The sequence below is a fragment of the Poecilia mexicana genome, unplaced genomic scaffold (genome assembly GCF_051168715.1).
Source record: "Poecilia mexicana isolate PSO_F unplaced genomic scaffold, ASM5116871v1 scaffold_13, whole genome shotgun sequence".
NCBI lineage: Eukaryota > Metazoa > Chordata > Actinopteri > Cyprinodontiformes > Poeciliidae > Poecilia > Poecilia mexicana.
In genome coordinates, this window is record NW_028263382.1 from 10,472,944 (window position 1) to 10,496,462 (window position 23,519).

The 23,519-nt window shown below is 38.1% G+C and overlaps 1 protein-coding gene across 1 annotated transcript in view; it reads right to left on the reverse strand.

Annotated features, from left to right (window-relative positions):
- The window catches only part of tenm4 (teneurin transmembrane protein 4), a 214,969-nt gene that overhangs the window by 116,012 nt on the left and 75,438 nt on the right, over nt 1-23,519 (reverse strand). Inside the window, exons 4-5 of the mRNA XM_014980901.2 lie at nt 13,718-13,939; nt 65-314 (exon numbers count right to left, since the gene is read on the reverse strand). Coding sequence (XP_014836387.2) covers nt 65-314; nt 13,718-13,939 — 472 coding nt within the window. The remainder of the gene's footprint in view (nt 1-64; nt 315-13,717; nt 13,940-23,519) is intronic.

A 23,519-nucleotide genomic window follows, 5' to 3' on the forward strand; every position in this document is an offset into this window, starting at 1 on the left:
CTCATTCCTAAAGATGCCAACATGTCTGCCTCGCACATTGTTAGGGAGACAAGTTGCACGGTACCTCGTTTCCAGCGGGATGTTGCTGTTGAGGAGCCAGTTGTCCTGAACGCTGCTGGAGTCTTGACCGCTGGCGGGACCCTCAGGGGGAGCGGAGCTGTCTGTGGGCGCTGGACTGGCGTTGCTCCGCGGAGTGTAGTTGCTCCTGTTTAACGAGTTAATAGAGGCTGCATGGTGCTGATGACTGGGCGAGTGAGAATGGGAGAGGGGCAGCGGAGGCGTCCGCAGCCGAGAGTGATTTTGAAAGGCTCCGTCTGAAGAGAGAGAGCGGGGGAAAAAAACAGGAAATAAGTAAAACATGAAAAAGAAAGCATTTACCTGAAGAAAAAGAAATCCAGTCGTTAAATAATCACTTTGAGGAACTTTTTAGTCTTTTCTACCTTTGAGGTTACCATCAAAGACTGACTCACAATTTGTTTCCCAGCAGAGCTAAAATATGACTGATCTATTCAGGTTCGCAGCTTCTGAAAGAGTATTTGAGTTTTTTTTAAGCTTCGATTTTACAAAAAAAAAAAAAACTTTTGGAGTTACCTTTCAAACATTTTCACAGAAAATTGCAGAAGGCTGTTTAAATTTAATTCCCTCCTCCTGTAAAACATAGACAAGGTACGTTTTCTTTTCCAATGATAAATGCTACAAGTCACAACGACTAAAGAAGGTGATATTTCATTAGTGCTTTGTGCAGGTGAAAATTTGTATTTTTATAAAAAAATATTTTTAAGGCTTTTGATTTGTCTGAGTAGAAAAAAAATCTGCAGGTCATAAACATAAGAAAATTAAATAGTTTTTATACTGGACATCCAAAAACAGTTTCCACTGTAGAAAAGCATTATATGTAAAACACCTTCACTAAACCGCTGGTGCATTCACACCAGCCGTTTAGTCAACCTTAATCAAACTCTAGTTTTTCAAGGCAAACAAATTGCAGTTTGATTAAGCAGGTCTCACGTGAATGCACCCTAGAAGGCAACTAAAGTAGAAGAAGAAACAAGATAAATTAAGCATCATATTAACAAGGCTGTGAGAAGACAAGTGACAAATTGGGAACTTTAGCATGACAGTCATGAAGGACCATTTTGATTTTAAGAGGAGAATGAATTTAAATGACTGCAAAATTTGCCACAAAAAAAAAAGAAAAGTCAATTTTTGACTTTAATATTGGTTTTGGACTAAAACAAAACCTCCTAATAGGCTGGACAGTGTCCTGCAAAGGAACTTATACCTTTACTTTAGCCAGTTTACATTTTTGCTGCATTGTGTTAAGTTAGGATTTTATGTGATCAGACCAATAGAAAAACAACACAAATAGCAAAAGTCCCCATTCCCTTTATACCGATTCCCCAAAATTAAATACAGCCAACATTAAAGAAATGTTCCCAAACACACCAAGACATGGCAGCCAGCAGATACTGACAGGCCTGCTGAGGAAAGCGTTAATCAGAGAAGCTGCCAAGATCACCATGTTAACGGAGATGTTCCTGCATTTCTCTCCTCCATCCATGGTTTATATTTGTGTCACTGCATGGTTTTACACAGGTTGCCCTTATGCTGATAACGTGATTTAATGATCAGAGACTGGACATTAAGATGCAAGAGGAAAGCAACTGTGCATCAACTGTATATATCCTGATAACTGGATTGTACATATTAACTTGTCAGTTTACTCTATCAAAAAAAAGAAATGGTTATGTCAGCATGTTGCTGACATCACCGGGCGTGAACGCCTTTGCTGTCTACAGTGTATATTCAGCATAATCAACTAATAAACACCATTAAAACTAAAGTTTGAACTTTCCTGCTGTAGCACCATGGCAGACATTTTCACACCAGCAGTTTCACTAGCAAATTAACACAGAAACTTACAAATCCCTTTTAATGACAAGCTACAAAGACCTCACATGAAATACACTTCAAAAAGAAAGGAAAAAAAACTCTCCTGCTCATTATTTCTTCTAGCTGATCTCCACCACTGTGTGCTCTCTGCCTCCCACTGAGACCCGCCTAAGTTTACTCCGAACAGACACGGACTGGCTTGTTTAAACAAACGAGCTGGTCTCTTCCTGAAGTTGACAAAGTCTCACAGCTTTTTAGGACACTCATTTAGACTAGGGAAGATTGTTGGAGCATGTTTTTTTGTTTGTTTTTTTCAACTAATAATGCATGTTTCACACAACTCATTAGCAGATTTAAGATATAGCTGTATGGCAGCAATCAGATCTTACCTGAGAAACTGGCTGTAAATGCCAAACTGCCTAGAAGAAGAGATAGTAGTCTCTGGTCCCATTCTCACTCTTTGATACTCTGCTTTCCACAAGATAGAGGACTGATGTCTTTTTGCACTCTATAGCCATTTATTTCCACGTTTTCTAAGCCATTCATCAATCAATGAACTGCTGGCTTTACACAGAAAGGCTTTTCTTCGTAGCGTTGAGCCTTTATTTCACAGATATCCTCAGCACTAAATTGCCAATTTACACCGCAGAGAGCAGAATGCAGAAACAGAGCGGGCTTATTTCCTATAATCAACCCCTTCATTAAAGCAATACCGACTCATGTCAGTCAACAAGTTTCGACTCCTATCAGATTTTTTTTTCAGGGTCAGGAACTTAAAGCGCCCATATTAACATGTCGATCATGTAAGACTGATAAATCTGCACCAACAACATGCTAGCATCAAGCTTCATCACTTGTTCAAAACGGGGAACATGTGCTAACAGGCAGTATGCTCATAACGCAGCAAGAAAGCTAAAATATACCGAGTTAAATTCTCTGTTTTCCAGCCTCATAAGCAACATTTACACGGCTTACTAGGTTTCTTCCTAGTATTTAAAATAAAACGGTAATTTTTACATTTAGGCGATGGTGGGCACAAGTGCGCTAATCAACTAATGACGTAGCAATTTTTTCGTTTAGCTTTTTTTTTTTTGCAAACTTAGCTTAGCCTAAATTTATTTTTTCAGTTAAATTCAAAAACACTAATTTACCTTGGTGTCTTGTAAATCTTCAGTTGAAAAAAGTTCCACATCTGCGTTGAAATGTTGGTTATTAATTGTTAAAAATTCTCCAGGCAGTTAGACGCTTATATTTATGCTCTTACTTTGAAGGGGTGGAATTTTTTACAGAGCAGTTCAAAAACTTTATTTTCAGGAAGAAACATACATGAACAATATAAAGAATGGATAGTAAAAAAATAAGATATAAACATGAATACAATATCTAAGGACATTATAAGAACATGTAAATGATAATGTTAAAATTAAATTAGCATTTAATTTATTAAATTGGTGTTCGGGGACTGTAGTCTTTCAAGGGGAGATATCATTTTAACTGACATTAGCACTTTAGCATTAGCTTTCTCTTGTAGGTGTAGTGCATTGTGTTAGCAGAACTAATGTTTGTGATTACTGGTTTAGAGTAAACGCAACAAACTTTTTTGTAGTTCACCACTGCATTTAGATCTAGTTTTAGATAGTTTCTTATGTTTAAAGACATATGTTTTGTCTTTGGAGACATGATTTATTCCTTCCAGCAGTTGAGGCACTTAGAAGTATCACAGTGTGAGGTAAAACCACACAGTTTTTGATGACCTCCCTCCAGCTCAGTTATGTACCTGATCCCAGAAGCCATTCATATGGTTATGCTAATTTGATACAGAGATGGCACAGATACACAGCAAAATATATCTAAAGGACAAATGAATCCCTGCTCCAGAAGGCATCTACTGCAAACCAAAACAAACATTTTACATCCTAGAGCGTGACCATCGAGCGATTGCAGACCAACAGCTAATTCATCTCTGCAGCACCTTCTTTTCCTGGGGCCATGTTCTCAATAATTATAGATTGTACATTTGCCATGTACCATCAAATGTAAATACCTGCAGATCTCTACACTAAACATGCAATTTAATTCTCAGGGTTTTGGGTGCTTTCATAAATCTATCTGGATTAGTGTAAATGTGAACGCGCTGTGCTGTATATTTGCAAAGTCATAAACATGTCAGGAAAATTACACTTATTTTAAGTGACTTATAAAATAGCAATACAGTGTCTCCATTATTCCTAGTTTTTATGAATGTAGTAATATTTATGATTAATGCAACCTCATTTTTAAATAGTTTCTCAGCTTTTGTTTGGGAGACAGACAGCTTCTCTTTGTGTAAGCTTATTTTTTCTTATTTTCCAAGCAACTTACAGTATATGTTGAGGTTAGAGACAATGAATGACCCTTTGGCATTAATGCTGCAAATTTATCTCCAGGAAGATATTCATCTTTCTCCCTTTTTTGTTTGTTTTACTATTCATTTTAAAAACAATTGGTAATATTGCTATATGAAACAATTCACTTTCCATAGAATTTTTCCTTGTTTTTTTTCTTTTTGTTTTGTGTGTGTCCGTTTTCTCTATGCTCCCTTGCTTTGAGGAAAATAACCACCCAGCTGGTTGGACGTTTTTTTCCCCTAGTTAAATGTAGTTCTTCTTTCTGTTGTGACACACCATACATGCTCAGTTTGGGTGCTTGTCATTTCATTCATTTGCAGTTGTGGTTGGTTTGTAATTTACTTCTCCAGGTATGAAATGGTGCCGTCTACCGCAGGATGATTCAAACTGAACAGTCTGTACTTTCCCCTTTTAACCCACTTTGACAACCTACGATTTAAATGAAATTTTCTATATTCTACTTATAAAATGCTGTCAGAAAATATGTCTATATGACTACACATAAATGGACAGACTATTGCCAAAAGTGTTTGGTCAGTTTCTTTTACACATCTGTCATCGATACACTTTGTGCAGCCTCCAGAGCTTCAACTCTTTGTAGTCTACAAGGTTTAGGGGGATTTTGTAAGGAATTTCAGAAGACTTTTCGGGCAAAATAATTATGAGGCCAGACACTGATGTTGGACACTTTAGTCTGGCTGTCAGAGTTTTGTGCAGCCCAGTCAAAGTCTTCCATATCGTCCACTGAGCTACCCTTTTGCACCGGTGCAGAGTCATGCTGGAACAGAAAGGTGGGATCCCCGAACTGTTCCCATAAAGTTGGGAGCGTGAAATTGTCCAAAACGTTTCGGCCCGCTACAGGATTAGAAGTTGCATTTACTGCAACTAAGAGGGTGAGCCTAACTCCTGAAGAAAAGCCCTACACCATAATCCCTTTCGCAAAAAAAAAAAAAAAAAAAAAAAAAAAAAAGTCACAGTTGACACAATGCAGTCATGCAAGTATCATTCCCCTGGCAACTGCTACAGCCAGACTTGTCCATTAAATTTCCAGACAGAGGCATGATTCATCACTCCAGAGAATACTGCTCTAAAGTCCAGTAGCATGGTTTACATCCCTGCATCCATCCTGTGCACTGCTTGGAGCCAGTTACAGAAGCTAAAGGTGTTGTTGTCACTATTCTTAAGGCCATTCCTATTGATTTTGAGAAAGAATAATCTGTCTGTAAATGTTTCCACTGAGGAATCTTTTAGTTAATTTATTTGACGGTGTTCAATTTTTCTGTTTTCACTGCAAATGTTCTGTAGTGTCTGTGTGCTGGTGCCAGGCTTGACCAGCATCGTCCTGCAAAAGAGATATTTAATCTCAACAGGATTTCCTGGTGAACTAAAGTTTAAAAAAAAAAAAAAAAACTTAAACAAATGCACATTTGTTACTGCCCTTCAAACCTACTTGAGAAAGCTATCTGTACACACCTACTTAGAATAAGTATGTAGCATCTGAAGACATATTGACTCCTAAAGTTTACATTAAAAAAGTTTGTTGAAAATGAGAAGCTGGTCCACAATGATAATGAACAACATAAAATGCTAAAAACAACCTCAGAGACTCCTTAAGATTGAGATCGACTGTCTGATGGTGTGCAAACATGTCGTTGCCCTGCAATACACATTTTTCCACAGCCAGGTAAGTACATGTTAGACCTGTAGCACTAAAAATATTTTTTAAAAGAAAAAGGAATGAGAAATAAAAGTGTTTGTGGTATAAAGCACAGGGCAGCATGACCCGCGCAGATGTGGCGATTCAGCAACAATTATTCACTACTATCCAAGGAATAGGAGAGAAAAAAAAATTAATGGTTTTCTATTGACCTGCTTTGCACAACAAAATTGCCAAGAAAAGGAGATTCATTTGTTATCAGAGAGACACAGAATAGAGACTTTGGTACAATGGCCAAAAACATTCACATCGCATTCAAAGCAGAGGCCTGATGATATCCTTTCAGTGTGGGGAATGTGGGGGTTTCATTTTTCTTCCTAACAGATGCATGCACCGGTTAAGGCCTCCCGATGCTTTCTGAGACAAGTAATTAAGGCAAATCCACTTCATTAGCTAAAACCTCATCCCCCACACCAAGAAACAACAGGGATATCGGTCTCCTTGTAAGTTGTTATAATTGCTCACACAAAGATGTCCAGTCAGTGAGCAAAAGCCCAACTAAGCGAAGTATAGTTGGGATTTTGTAATATAAATAAAATTACTACTGATATATTCCAAAATATTTTAGAATAGTTCACCTGATGCAGAAATGTCCATTTGCATGGGAAACAAGTTGTTGTTTGGCTGGTATGAAACCTCCTGCTGAATGCATCTAATGGTTTTGTATTAATCTGAATATGTTAGCGGTGAATTAGACTCAGTTGTAAATTACTGAAATGTGTAAACATCTTTTGATATTAAAATGCCAAATTCAAGAGGTAGTTCACATTTGTATACAAACACCCTTTGCTCTGCCAGTGCTGTTTTGTCCTGCCAAATTTTCCTTCTAACAGGTTGATGTTGAATGCAGTGAATACAATTCAAACACCCAGGACATGGTCCAAATTGGACATTTGACAAGGCTGAATTAGAATTACTAAAAACTAGCATTTGTGTTATAATTTTGTTTTAGCAGTTAAAAAAATCAAATGGATGTTTTCTTTCCTGAACTATAACTTTTTTTACTTGCAGACAATCGATGATGTAGTTGGAACAAAATTATATGCGACTAAAATCAGCAATATACTAGGTGGAAATGGTTACATGCACTGTAATCCAGGAGCAAATCAGCCTTTTGTTAAAAAGGCTCAAATTTAATCAGACGCCCGTCTTCCAGATGTAAGATTTTGTAGGGACACAACTGCTTTAATTTCCACAGCAGGAGTAATCAACAACAACATAAACACCAATCAATATACAGAGCAGATCAAAAAGCTGCATGCAGTGCTGCATGCTCTTTCAATTGTTACAAATTTAGTTTGATGCTTGCGCCTGTTAACTGCAAATACCAAGACTAGAAGTATCTCTGCAAAATACTCATATATAACGTATCTCAAACTCAACACATGATAAATACCTACATTAATTGGGGATGACAGAAAATCTTGCCAGGAAAAGTTTATTTTTGCTTCATTTAGTCTGAATTCTTAACTTTGACATTCTCTGTACCGTCTAGGGAAATGCATATTCGTGAACAATGAAAGTGAATAGCATCCACAACACTGACGGCCCCATCTGATGACATAAAGTGATAGGATATGCCCTAAACATCCACTCAGCCCACTGAGGTGCAAGTCATTTGATGGAGAATTAATCAAAAGTCATCCAGCACCAATATAAATCAGCAGATCATCCCCAATGGCTAATCACAAGAGCAAAATTTCCAGTTGAGTAAGGATTGTCTATAAAAATACAAATAGAATTTGTCACAAACGCAGTGAAGCAGCACAACGTAGTGGCTCCGTGGAGCCGGATCTCTCTCCAAGCCCTGCTGTTTCCGACACCATTAAAAAAATCTGAGAGGAAGAGGCATGAGGGAATTCCAGCTGTCTTCCAAAGAACCATTTGAGAGGTAACAGGTACCACAAACAACACACTTCTCGGCTCTTCACCAGGTCTCCCTTAGGGAAAAACAAGTTCGTAGAATGCAAATAAAGCTTGATTTTTATTACCAACCAGAGGAAGACAGATGTGCTGTTTTTTAAAGAAGTAAAGCAAGCTGCCGCCAGGTTGCACAAAGAACACCAATTTATAAAAACTATTATAAAAGGGCCTGCCACAGTTTTCGACCTAAATCCATTAAGACCGGAGCTGGCATATGTTTCACTCGGCCTTCCTTAGATCTAATGGATTTTCTGTCATTCTTTGAGCTGCCTTAGCAAGAACAAGACAAGTGGTTATGTATGCTCTGTTCTGTATGTCACTCTGCTACAAATCCATCAAGAGCCTGGAGATTTTGTTAGAAGGCACAGATGGTCTGCAATTATCATACAATGAAGGTGATGCATCTAAATTTACGTCAGTGGAAAGAAGATATGTAGGTATCCTGAACGGGTTACTGTGAGCTGACAAACGGTGGCCTGAATATGATCGGACAAATTGCCTGTTGACTTCACTTTACTGATAACTTGCAGTGGATTGCAAAAGTGTTGGGAACCTTGGAACTTTTCACACTGTCGTTTAATAACCACCAACTTCATGAGATTTTCTCCAGTTTTGAATGATGGAATGACTCCAAAAAAATGACATTTGTAAAGAGGAAAAAAATTGAGGCATGCATCAATTGCAATTTTTTTTTTAACAAGCCTGACCTGCTGATTCCGATTTTGGTGAATGTCATTTTTTGTCTGAAACGTCACTTAATATTTTATCAAAGTTGCTAAGTTGGCAATAGTGGTGTAACACGTGCAACGCTTGTCATCAATGCATGGTGGGCAATATGACTGAGTTCAGTGGTATTCTGCTAAATGCCATGCTACTACAGCACTTAGGTGTTAGCAGAACAAATGTTTACTGCTTTAGGGTTAGAAAACAAACTTTTTAGGTTCCAGTGTCTGAAAATGGCATCTCAAAAACAAGACACTGTGGTAGCAGCATTGTGCTGTGTGGAGGCTTTTCTTCAGTAGGGAAAAGGGAGACAATCATACACGTCACAAATCTGACCTTTATGGCAGAAGGGCAAGAAAACCAAAATTTGACATTTTTGACCTACATTAAAAATGCTGTGTGACAATAAAAAACAGCCCAATATGAACATGAGTACATTCCAGGAAACATGAAGGCAGCAGCATAATATTGTGGGTATGCTCTTTCAGTGGGTCATGGAAGCTGGTGAGAGCTTCCACCAGTAAGATGGATGGAGCTAAATACAGTGTAATCATGGAAAAAAGGGGGCTGCAAAAGATTTGAGAAAGGGGTGTAGGCTCACATTGTAGCAGTAAAACGACCGTAAACACACAGCCGGAGCTGTAGCAAAATGGTTTACATCAAAGTGTTGATGTGTTTGAACAACCCTGACTTAAATCTGAGTGAGAATCTACAGCAGCACTTGAAGCTGACAAATACGCTTCATTCAATCCGACTGAGTTGGGTATATTTCACAAAGAGGAATAAAACCTTATTGTTATCGGGTAAATTTGAAATGGTTTAGGGGTTACTGACACTCTCGCAAGGCTCTGTACATAAAGTGTTCAGGAAAAAACAAAAAGAAAGAACAGGGTGCCATGTGTTGCTCATGAAATTATTATTTAGCCTCAGATAGTTCTATTCCTCGTGGTGTCTGCGGCTAAATTACTTTCTGGTGTGACCTCTTTTAACCACATTTCTCCCCCGTCTCTGCAGACTCAGGGGGGATGATTAAGCAGTTCAAATGAAGACTCATTTGAATTCACACACGGCTGCGTCCCTGAGCCTTCTGCTCAGCACAGCATTCCTGCTTGGTCAGCTGCGAGCCGCTCGGTGTGCCGGCCCTTTTCACCGGGGCGTCCGACCGCACTGAAAGCCGATACTGGCCGACCCCATGCTGCTTCGCATTAAGAGATGCTAATGCGGGGAGGCTGCAGTGTCTGAGATCTTGCAGCCCAGCGTGGCAGCGGCCTCTAACTGGCATTCTCCCCAGGAAGAAGACCCTCGGAGAAAGCCGAAGGCCACGGAGAGACACATGCTTGACAATAGGACTGCAGGCTTCAGCGAGCAGCCTCATCAGCCTTAGAGGAACTACTGCTTAGTCTTCCCAGATATAATAATAATAATAAAAAAAAACACAACTCTCCCTCACCCCACTCTGAAAATAAATAAAAAAAGCACACAGCAGCCTTGGAGGCTACTAATGTGAATAATGATATGCCACTGAGAGCTTTCAGTTGTTCAAAATCCGCCAGAACATTTTAAGTCCTGCATTTGGGCTCCAAGACGACCTTGGGCGAACGTAATCTGAAAAGATAAAAACCACCTGTTTTTCTGTGGAAAGATTCCACTACGAAAAGATTATTAGAGGCATACGTATTCTTTCACCTTGTTTACTGACAATAAAAACATCTTTTTTTATTCTTTTCTGCTCAGATGACATTTCTCTTCAAAGCATGACTTGCATATCAAGACGACCCGATTTGAAATTGTCATCCTTTTTCGCCGTGGTGGTTTTCAAATACATATTTTTTTGCCACATGCAAATTCTGAAAGAATCTTGACATGCATGGTTAATTCCCAATTACATCCAGGAATATTTTCTAAAGCAAAAATGAAAATGTTTTGTAAAGAAAAAAAAAAAAAAAATCGGGAATGTGCAATCTTTTTATTATCATTCTGGAAAACACATCCAATACCACGCTGTCATTTTGTCACCTCTCACTACATTTTTGTCACCTTGTGAATATTAGATTTATTTAGCTCTATGTAGCAATGTCACACTGAACAACTTCCAATCAAGTCATTTCATTCTGCTGAAACAAGCTCTGATTGATAGAGTTATTTAGCTACATATATTATTTCCCAACAAAAAAATAAATAAAAAAAAGGGGGAATGAACGTTGTGCTGTTCACTGGAGTGAAAGACTCATTTTTTTCCTATTAATCAAAAATGAGAGATACCCAGAATGGAATAAACAAAGTCACCAAGCTTGCTAAATATTTGGATGAGGCGCTGTAAATGCAGCGGGAGAAATACGATAGAGAGGAAGCTTATCTAAGTTGTGTGGATTAATTGAACAAAACTTGGAGATGCTTTGCTATTCTCCAAATTTTAATGAGAGCACTATTCATAAGTAAAAATGTCAAGTCTCAAAATGAAACATAACATCCCATTGGGGGTGTGACAAACAAGATGAGATTTAAGCAACGTTTTGGTAAAAAACTAAGAATTTGCAGGTCCTTGGTTTTTTTTTGGTCAGTAGCATTGGTTCGATTAAGAAAGCACAGCAGTATGTGCGCACAAGTGCCACTTACTAAAAGGGTCTTTCAAAGCCCTAATGACAACCAGAGGTAGCAACTCGAGCTGCTGAAATTCCTCCTTACTCCTCTTCCTGACAGCCTAAGGCTAAACTAAACGATCTATCCATGCAAATTACATTCATTGTTGTGAGAAACTTCTGCCATGGTAAAGGTCTTACCCCCCCCAACCCCACCCATATTGCCTACAGCCAATTGTGCCACTGCTGGGTGACCACAGTGTTGCTGCAGAGGAATTAGCAGGGAGATTTGCAGTGGGATTAATAACTCATTCCGCTGCCGACCTGAGCAGCCAGTCAGGACACTTCGGAGTTTCATATATTGAAAGCTTTCAACTAGTTAGCTTGATCAATGACTTAAATCATTCATGTTGTTTTAGGAAGACTGAAACAACATGAATGATATATATATATATATATATATATATATATATATATATATATATATATATATATATATATATATATATATATATATATATATATATATATTTTTTTTTTTTTTTTTTGGCGCCAGAGGTTGCAGACCCTTGACCTATGCAAATAAAAACTGATTTGATTTGACTGTTAATATAATATTTAAGCACACAACTGTTATCTTGAACTTCCATTTCTGTGGCCTTTAGAGGGCCACAGAAAAAGCACTGGCAGGCCAAACTTTGTCCACAGGCCATATGTTTGCATCACTGCATCACTGTTAATGTCAAACAAATATAATAACATGGCCAACCCAAAACACAAACACACACACGCACACAAACAGCAAAAAGATGAAAACTACCTTTGCTTATTGACATCAACATAATTATTTATGGGACCAAGACAGATATGTTAAAAAATGACTGACATCTAGCATGAACATATATCAGCATTAGCATCCCTGATGATATTGTTATTCTTTTGTTGTATTTAACAGCAACCTCTATTGAAGATGTTCTGCGGAAAAACTGGAATCTATTGGAATCGGTAGGCCTTACCTTGGCGAAAAATAAAAATTAAGTCTAATAAGTGTATCTTTACTTTTGAAAGCTTGTCACGAAATGGACAGAATCCCACATCATATGAATAAGTGCTGTACATTACCAGTATTGGCATTTATTGATGCATCAATCAATCCAGCAGGGATCAAAATCAATCATCAATTTCCCATGACTGGCTCCCAGTACAGCCCTTTAAATTCTGAATTTAAGTACTACTAGAAGTTGTTCCAAAAAAATACACTAAGTATGTCATTAGTTTGAAAGCATCAAGACTAAGAGCTTAAACTATTTTAATTTGTCTTTTCTGAGATTTGTAAAAGTTTGATGGAGAAAAGCAACGTATGCTTTAATAATATTCAATGAATAATTTTGAAATTTCCACACTTTCAGTTGCAAATATTTGTTCTTTAATGTGTTGAGTAATTTAAGGGGAAAATATGCAACTAGTCAGAGTTGCATCTGCCACGTCAGACATTAAAGACAAACATGAATCGGTATTAGCCAAAGACCTGCCTGATCCGTCCATCGTTGCCATTTTTAATTTACATTTTTTTTTTGTGTAAAAGAGAAGATAACAGCAGTGAGTGTAAAGTTCTTCTTAATCATCATCGATAACTCTCCTAATCTCTCAATTTGTTGATGAATTTAGAATATAGCAACAAGAAAAGAATTAAGAAATATACATCAAAAAACACAGTTTTACTCCTTTAAAAATCATGTCTGGACTCATACTTAAATCAGTATGTTAACTGCTGACATCATTTCTGACACTTTCAGCTTCCTACTTGGTAAACATACAGCTTTACAATCAGATTTTTTTTTCGTCAACTGTCAACACTGTGTTAGCACTTTGAGCTGAAATGTCATTCTGTCAGTCTGAATGAATGTTACAGTACCAGCAGGAGACTGCATTTCAACATTAAAAAAAAAACAAAAAAAAAACAGCTGATGTTTTTTAATGAGCAACCGCACAGGGAGTCCATGAAGCTTTATACAACTAGGAAGACAGGATGTTACAGTTGTGAGTTACGATACAAGAGCCCGACGTTTCCACCTAGAATGTTATAACTTTTTCTCACTTATTTCCTATCCAAACCATCCAACAGAAATATCAATGACAAATCTTTCCTGCTCAACCAAAATCGCCCATCGCTTTGCTGTGAACTTTGCCGACCTCACTTCAGAGAGTTCTGCTCATTTCCTGAGGCTGCGTATCGACTCGAAGTTTCAGCTCTCTCTTAAGGTGCTTAAATAAAAAAATAAAAAAAAGAAGAAGGACATTATCTTGCCCGTAGCCATCTGCATGACCTGTAACACAACACATCCAGGAGAGTGTGTGTGTGTGTGTGTGTGTGTGTGTGTGTGCGTGTGTGTGTGTGTGTGTGTGTGTGTGTGTGTGTGTGTGTGTGTGTGTGTGGGGAAGGGGGGGGCAGGCTGACCTCCAGAAAGCAGCAGTAAGTGTGAAAACCAACTCACCATCAGCAGTTGCAGCAGAAGAAGCATACAGGTTCCCTGAGCCAGTTTTAACTAAGAATGAATTGGGGCCAAACTCATCCTCAGAGTCAGAGTCCTGGGCTGGCTGAGCCGCACTGTTACCTAGCAACCTCCCGTGGTTCTCATTGGCTGCAATGGAAGGGGGAGGGTATGGGAGCTGCTCAACAGGGGAGGAGGAGGCAGATGAACAATGCAGCGGAGGACCTGTGGACCACAAACAGAGACAACACATGGGGGGGAAATGAAACACCCAAACACGGGCATCGTCACACAGAAGCAGAACACACACACACACGCATACACACAAGATTTAACTCTGACACTTCAAAAACAAACAGGGACACATCTGCCTTTGTCTCTGCCACCTCACTCCAGCTGGGAAGAACAATACAAACAACCAAAATGACTTTGAGAGTGAACAGAGAAGACATATGCCTGGCACCGCTTGAAAAAACACAAAAACTATAAAACACCTTTTTAAGATGTCTGTCTGAGTGGAAAAAAAAAAAAAAGTCTGGCTCCAATGTAAAGGGAAGAAAAAAGAAAAAAAAATTAATCCAAGAACAACATTCACTTATATTAGACTGAACTTTGAGTAAATTGTTTACTTTTAAAAATACATACTTTTGCTTGTGCTTTCCAGAATATAACTGCAGCAGTGTAAAGATGTGTAAGATTAAAATTGGTGGTTATTAAGAAGACTTGATAAACCCAAGATGGCGCCTTTTCTTCCCCAACAGTGAGTTAATGAGGTTCTCTTCCAGCTTTGTTGGAGACAGTTCCAGTTCCTTTAAGCATGTTGTTTTTTGTGCTGACTAGAAGTTGTTATTTGGGGTAGATGATGAAAAGTTAGCTATTTTAGGTGTCAATAAAGTGTTTAAAAAATATGATGATGATGTATTCATCTGTACCTTGGCTGAATGTGTTGAAGAATTGAAAATCATTCGATCCCAACAAATATCCGATTGCTTTGAAGATGCTGTTGGATTGCTTAGGGTTCCCTCATCCTCTTCAGAATTAATAAGCAAAAATGCTAAATTATTCTGCTGGTCTTTGGTTTTCTTTTTAAGCATTTAATAAATCAAAGACTAACAAACCAGAACACAAAAGTATAAAATAGAGGGACAAAATGACCTCAATTTAAAGGTTGGATTTTTTTTTTACTTTTATGTAAGAATAGGCTAACACAATATATAAGATTAATTTATTTGGAGGCTTTTTATTTTTTTTTACATTTTTACCACGGGCAGCAATTACTTTTGGAGTACGGTGTATGAATAATAATCTCGTTCTCATGGAGTGTGAGCCACTTGTTGTAAGGTGCCCTCCTGCACGAACTGGTCCTTTATGTTTCCTCCAAATTAACAGCTCTCCTTCTTGTCAGACACCTACACCCCACGGCGATCACACTGCCCACCCCGACTTAAAAGCTCATCATAAATAATTTGCAGTTGTGATTATCAGCAGCTTCTTTCTGCCGTTATGAAACTTAGATTTTCACTCTTTTAAGGCTTATTGGTTTCAACCTCACGCTGTTAGTCAATGGTAAATCTCCACATAGAGCTCCGTATTAATGTGTGATTAACTTCTGAAGCAGCTCTGCACCATGCTGAAAATGACTCTACTTAAGTAACACGACAACGGCGCGAAAAAACCATTAGTTCTGAGCTCTCCTGCATCTTCCCATCAGTCCCTCCGACTTGATGCTCAAATTCCTGCTGACCCGACTGTCATTCGTCAGAAGTGATGAATTTCTCCTCCTTCAGTAACGATCCCTGAAGAGTATTAAAACACGACTCACTGACTCGCATCTAATTAGGCAGCAATTAGTGATATTACCATATCAGGCGCAGCCCTACACAAGCTGTAAATGTCCACTGCCACAGAGAGTCACAGTTTGTGCTTTACATAAGCTTCAGCAGACACTTCATTTCGCTCTCAGTTTGTCTAATGCTTAATGGGCACGGGGACACAGCAGCCCTGCTGTGGGTTAATGACCGTGACACTGCTGTTGTTGAATGTAAACTAATGCATAGCCACAAGAGGAAGAGGCATTTTTACTGTCGCTCCCCGTTTCCCTTGGATACATATCAGGCACTTCATTAATTTGTGTCAAAACAGCAACACTGCTGAACCCTCTCGACATGCTCTCATCTGCCGCCGTTAGAAAGTAACAAGACTCTTCTTCTTGACGTGAAAGTTTCTCTTTTTCTCTCTCCCGCTCTCTCTGAGGCTACTCATTATTGGGACAAAAAAAATAAAAATAAAAAATTATTAAGGTCCACTAAAAACAGGCAAAGACTTAACCTAAATGAGGTCAAGGTAGTTAAGTCCTGCAGCCGTTGGTCTCGCGCACAAAGGTTCGACTGTCTCCCTGTGTTTAATTAATGCGGCCTCGGCCAGTTCATGCCCAAGCCACGTGCAACCTAAGGCGAGACACTGTGTCTGCGCAGGAGGAGAGAAGATGGCCAGAGAAGTTTCCCCACCTGCCACAGTTAATTGCTTTCGCCTTCACTCACTGTATTACAGCTGCGAAGAGAAACTTTTACTTAGAAGCCCTTGAACCGTGCACGACCGCTTTCATTTCTGACAGTTTTGGGAAGAGCCTCTAACTGGCTGGTGGGGGATCCGCTGTAAACGCAGATCTCCTCCCTCTGTATTTAGCGACTTGATTAGCTTGTTAGCCACCCAGTTGAATACACAGACAAATAAATCTGACAGTGATCTGTGGGCTAAACAAAAGCTTGCTAATGACATCGGAGCATTTGTTTTTTTTGTTTTTTTTTTTCTTTTTTTTAGCTTTTGTTTCCCTGAAGGCAATGCAGAGGTGATGCATGCATTTAACCAATGCTTTTTCTTTCTGGGAATATCGGCAAAAAATGCACACTACAGAAAATATGAGCTGATTTATTCTATTTACCATTAAAATACCTTGCTTTGCCTTAAGTTAGACAACATAGTACACATAATAAAAAAACAAAAAAAAAACAATGTCAATTTTATATTAATAGACAGTTTAGTGTAAGGAAAAAGTGCAGCAGAAAATGGCACACCAGCAACAGCGGTAACTAATTATTTTAGGGAATTGGAAGCAAAGCCCATTCAATACTTTGGAAGTGATTAATAACGTGTGGACTGGAATCAGCACTTCAAGAGCAACCACATCCAGACGTATCTAGGACATCAAGGACATGAACTGCAAATATGGTATTCTTTGTGTTAAGCAGCTTCTGGTGTCATGGTTTCGGTTTTATAGTTTTCAGTATTACTAACTCTATTGCTGATTTTAACTTACTTCGGTCAGAAAGCAGACAGGACATCAGTAGATTTTAAACTGACTACTGTACATTCTGTGTACAGAATAAACCCCATTTGCTGCACGCATCACAAGTAGAAAACGTGAGGAGAGGAAGCAGAACTGCTATGTAAACAATCTCTCCCACTTCAAAATAAGAGCATAAATATGAACATCTAACCAAAACTTTAACACATATGTCAAACCTCAGTCAACTTAAAGTTTATAAAACAGCCAAATAAATTAGAACTTCAGAATTTATCTGGAAGAAAAAATAGTGGAAGCTAAGTGTACTAAGCTTTTTCAAAGTTAGAAAAATCTCTAAAATGAAAACTTAGCACACTAGTTGATTAGAGGAAGTGTGCCCACCAATGCATTTGGAAATCAGGGGTTTCAAATGAGTCCAATTGATCTAAAGTCAAATGTAAGGTTTCTTCAGGAAGTGATGATATGGGAAATTGTACCACTGTGTTTTATCAGGTCCAAAGTCAGTACTGCTATCTACCAGGAAATTTTAAAGCAGTTCTTGCTCCCATTTGTTAAAAAGCTTTTTGGAGATGCTGATTGCTTTCACCAGAATGGCTCAGCAACTACGCACACTCCCACTACTGCCTGGTTTAATGACCATGTTGTCACTTGATTGTCCAACAAATTGTCCATAGAGAATCTATAGAGTATTATCAAGAGGAAAAACAAGTGACACAGGGTGATCACCTCAACATGACATCATGCTGAGGCAATAATTCATGCAGAAGGAGTTCAACTGCACATTACTTGGACGTACCTTTCAGTAAGGGGACATTTCTGCATAACTTAGGTCATGAATTATTTAACTGTAGTCTGAGATATTCAATTCTGAGATTTCATTTGCTCTAATCCATTACTTTCAAAATGAACAGAAATAAACACTGGACTATACCACACTGTGGGAAAAGGATCTGTTTGGGTTTACTTTTTTAAATTGCAATAATGAAAATAATTAAGCCTTCGGAGATATTCCAATTTATGTAGATGCAACTGTAAACATCGTGCATTTGTTGTTGCGAACTTGTGCCGATGATTTTAATAGGGTCAACATATTGTGGCTATACTTAGTAGCTTCAAAGCAAATCAAATTTAACGACCTATGGCGTGTCCCAATAGTTAAGCAGCAATGCACAGAGGACATGGGTAAAAATGCTCCTGGCGTCTGAGCTGAAGTTTTATTCCAGTTGGCTGAATCAATACTGCATATTTTTTTCTACAATTCCCATCTAGCAGTGTTGAGCTTGTCTAAAGGAAAAGAAATAATCTTTCATTTTCTGTTTTATAGAAAAATATGGAAACTTATATTGCTATTATGTAATATGGAGAGTTAATACCAGATGGATAAAACTAATTGGGTTCATCACAAACTTCTTTAATTATCAATCTGCAAAGGGCTATTTAATCTTTTCCCCATATGTCAATGTATTTATATTTCCACTGGACCAAACTTTACAAGTCCAGTTCTGTTGACTAAAGTTCTGGTCTTCTTTAAGTTCTTGTACTGTGACAAATAAAACAAGAAAGTTGGTCAGAATGAGACCGCAGTTATTATGTTGTTGTCTACACCACATGCTGATGGTTCTCTCTGACCAATCAGAGGTCTGTAGTTTCTCCCCGTACTCATATGGTACCACTTTGGCTCAGCTGAACCTTGACCGAGGCAGTAATCAAAACATATATTAATATCAGATGAGTCTTTACTATCTCCAATGTCTAAGCTAAAAGAAAACACAAACGGTGGACCGTGTAATGCAAACGAGGTCAAAACAGCAACATTTTCATCTTCAGAAATAAGAATCAGAAATACTTTTCAGTTATTCTTCAGATAAACTCTTCAGGATTAAACTAAACCACATGTCTTTATATTACTCTTCGAAACGTACCTCCAGTGACATTTAGTTAATATAACTTAATATGCACGTACTTCAGATCAGTAACCAACCATTTCAATAACAATCAGCCACGGTAGTTATTGAAATTGTCGGCAAAGTAAATGTCAGACTTATATAAATCATTTCACAAATATGATGTACGACTCACATGAAAAACATAAATTACTATTTTCATTCAAAAGATTTTTTATAAAATCAAAATGGAAAAACCTCACTGTTTCTGAGTTCAAACCTGCCATCTATCCATCTATATATCTCTCTCTCTATATATATATATATATATATATATATATATATATATATATATATATATATATATATATATATATAAATAAACACCAGAGCAATAGAGGCTCAGATCTACCACACCAGACAAGACCCAAGGTGTAGGTTGTGCAAGGAGGCCTCTGAGACAGTCCAGCACATAACAGCAGGGTGCAAGATGCTGGCAGGGAAAGCATACATGGAACGACATAACCAAGTGGCGGGCATAGTGTACAGGAACATCTGTGCCGAATATGGACTGGAAGCCCCGAGGTCAAAGTGGGGAACACCCCCAAAGGTGGTGGAGAATGACCGAGCTAAGATCCTGTGGGACTTCCAGATCCAGACAGACAAGATGGTAATGGCGAACCAACCGGACATTGTGGTGGTGGATAAAGAACAGAGGAAAGCCGTTGTGGTGGATGTAGCAATACCAAGTGACCACAACATCAGGAAAAAGGAGCATGAGAAACTGGAGAAATACCAGGGCCTCAGAGAGGAACTGGAGAAGGCCTGGAAGGTGAAGACCACAGTGGTGCCTGTGGTCATCGGGGCCCTCGGGGCAGTCACCCCCAAACTGGAGCAGTGGCTCAAACAGATCCCAGGAACAACATCAGACATCTCAGTCCAGAAATGTGCAGTTCTAGGCACAGCCAATATACTGCGCAGAACCCTCGAGCTCCCAGGCCTCTGGTAGAGGACCTGAGCTCAGAGGATAAAAAAAAAGAGACCACCCGGAGGGTGAGAAGGGAATTTTCATATATATATATGTATATACTTGAAACTGCTCAGGGAGGTTCCAAGAGGCCAATAGCAACACTGAATGAGCAGCAGGAAGTACTGAATTTACTCTACATGTGACTGAGTAACAGGGATGCAAATGTCTAAAGTCAAAGTAAACATCCAAGGTTGGCTAAAATCTCCTAAAAACGTTGTGGGGAAAAGTGTTATGCTCTCATAAAAATAAGCTTGAATTTGTGGTTCTGCAAATAATATAAAATAAAATAAAACAAAAACATTGCCAGTACTAAAATATGCTATCATGTTTTAGGCTTATTTTTCTTCATATTGAACTGAGGTGGATGAATATATGATAAGCTTCAAATACTACTTAGTTTTGGCCCAATACTTTCAGGTGTGTGTTTGGTTTGATTTTCCAGCATCACAGCGAGTCCAAGCAAACACCCATCAAAAGAACGGCTTCACTAGAGGAATGGCCCACACGCGGTTCACAATTAAATCTGACAGAAAATCAAATTTTCCAAAATGGAGCGAGCAAAGCTTCTCATTTGAAGATTTTGGATGCTGACAGAAAGAAGACAGAATGCTGAAATTAAAATCCCTTAGCAGCTCAAGTATTAGTTTAATGGTATTTACACACATGCAGCCGGGATATTGCAACTTTTTTTTTTATTTTTACTTTATTTTCCTTCAAACCGATTTGTTTGTTTTTCATTTAAATAATTTATCAAGGTCTTATCTTTTATATCACAAAACCCTGGAACTTTAACAGGATTACAGAAGAGATCTGTTGTTTCCTGAAATATTTACTTTATTAATACCTCAATGTAACATTAACTGTCATGTTTTTATTTATGTGATATGGACCATAATAACATACACCAATTGAGAACCAAATAAAATAAATCACCAAATGTATTACACTTCTAAACTTTGACAGACACAACCTTTGACATTAATTTGATCAATTTGTTGTTGCTCTTGTTTTTGTCTTCCGACACCCAGCTGATTGATCTATTGTCTAATCCATGCTGTGCTAAAACCAATAGATTACAAACCTTAAAGGTGCTCCATACTCGCTGTACATTCTCCCTCTGGGTGTGCAAAGCAATGTAATGAGCAGAGACAGCACAGTTGTTTACACAGCCATAATAACTCTGCAGTCAGAGTGATGCAACATTACACAATGGAAACTCTGAAGCTAATCACAATTATCAGGTTTGCTCATGCACAAGAGGCTAGATAAGTCATTAAAATATAAATAAACACCATTTTTATCGAGACAAAAACAGCTGGGCTTTAAAAAGGTAAACAGTGATTAAAATTTTCATGAGAGACGTAATCAAGAGGACAAGATGAAATGATAAAAGTCAATACAGTCCAAACATTTATCAGTGTTTTTTTCTTTTTCCCCTTTATTGCTTTACTTATAATGATCCAAACTGAATGCAGGGACTCTGCATTCTGGTTTTTTAATGTTTTATCACATTATAATCACACATATATTTTATCAGAGTTTTAATAATACAACAACCAATAGACAGTCCTGCATTAATATAAGTTTTAAAAATCAGTCACAAAAACATCTGAAAAGTGTGGCATGTACTTTTGTATTTCTACACCAGAAGTACAAAAGGTACTTTGGAGAAGTACCTTTTCACAGCAGTCAGAGTCTCAACATCTTTGCTCATTTCGAAATGGATTTCACAACACGATGCTGTCACCAAAATGTTTCACAGTGAGGACAGTGTGTTCAGAGTAATATGCAGTTATCTTGCATTGATTATTTTAATAAAATAAATGAAAGGTCAAAGCCCTGAGGGGAAGTGGTGAATTATGACAGTACATCAGATAAAACACATGAACCCTCATTGTTTCGGATTAGTTTGTAGAACAAAAAAGAAAAATAAACTAGCCAGCAAGCTAAATCCTGGTCTATGTCGTGACTGTGATACAAGCTGCTAAAATGTGGAGTTGTACAAAGTTAAAAGCCGCTGAAAATTCATAAACAGGCCAAGAAAATGGTTTCCCCATAAAAACAACCCAAAACAAGATGAAGTAGGGTCTTAACAGCATCATTAATGCTCCTACTGGTGCTATAAGCAAACTGCAAAGTATCTAAATTACTCTGAGTTGCCCTCCAGATCTCAGCCTTTATTATCTTCTCGAAGGACTTCATAATGATTGCAGCAACAGAACGAAAATCATTTTGTGTCTTTAAAGAGATCCACAAGAAGTGATAACAGTATACTTTACATTTATTTCAGAAAGACAATACAGTAAAAATACTGTAGGCTGTTTATCTTTAATAAATTTAAATAAGATATTCTCACACAAAGGTTGCCATGTTTGTGCTGCGATACATCCTGGGTAGGTGGTGTATGCTAGGTGATAGAGCTCCATCTCCGTTTGGTCATAACAGTAATTTTTGTGCAACACCTAACGTTCAGCCCTTTCAATTCTAATTGGAGGTCATTGGAATGCAAAACAATGCAGAAATGATGAGGGGAAGTGAAGATGAGGAGAACCAAATGGATGAAGAGGAAAGTGTCAACTGAAAAAGCTGGTGTTTGGGCAGCTGCTTGGAGATATTTTTATAGTAAGTATCAGGATCATGCAAATGTTCCCATAAAATCCAGCCACTAAATGGTGTGTTACAAAGATTTAAAGATGCTTCATTGTCACTTTAAGCATCCATTCAATATCTTCCAGTTTGTTTTGATTTCTCGTTAGCTCCTGCTAATGGTTTTAGCTCCAAATAATATGGCAAACAGTAACTCACAAGCCGGTCATTTTTGTTTCAACGTATCTCTCGACTAGGTGTTACAAACAACAACCTTCAGGTTAGTAGTAAAATTACAACATATTGACACCAACATGTTCAACTAATTGTGGATCTCTAAGAATTTAAGCTTGACAAAAGGTATAACTGAATTTTTCCAGAGTCTAGGCATCTTGAAGTTGGGGAAACTTTGCAAAGATAAAAGAAAAATGCCAGTCAGTTGTGCGGCACAGTGCTTTATAAGTCTGCCTTTGATGTCTTTTGGCTCGGGACTTCTCTCTGTTTACTGTTTCACTATTTAAATTTATTAGAATTACCAACTGTGCTGATTTAACATTCCAGAGCAACAATCATTGCTAGAACTATATTCATTAAATGACTGTAAGAAAAGATTAAATGATGATTTATGAGCCTGACTTGATGGCAAGGGAAACAGGGCTGCCCTCCAAAATGAGCTGAAATGTATTCTTGTTTTCAGCTGCTGCCTAAATGACTCAACTTGCCACTAACTTCACAACAAACAGCTAAACTGTAGATATCTTGATCTTTGCTGTTCTCTTTCAAGTGTTTTGCAAAATTCCAAAGTGGAGCTAAGTGAAATGAGCAGCTCTGTTTTTTTGTTCTGCGTCTAAACAATTTCAAACTGCTTGCCTGAGAACGCATTTATTAACGTACTATGGTTTGCTGCTGATGCTTCTTGTTCTATTGTGTTGTACTGAATTTATTCTAAAGTCAGGGAGGAATTCACCAAACTGCTTCACTCTCGCCATTTGCCTTTTTTGT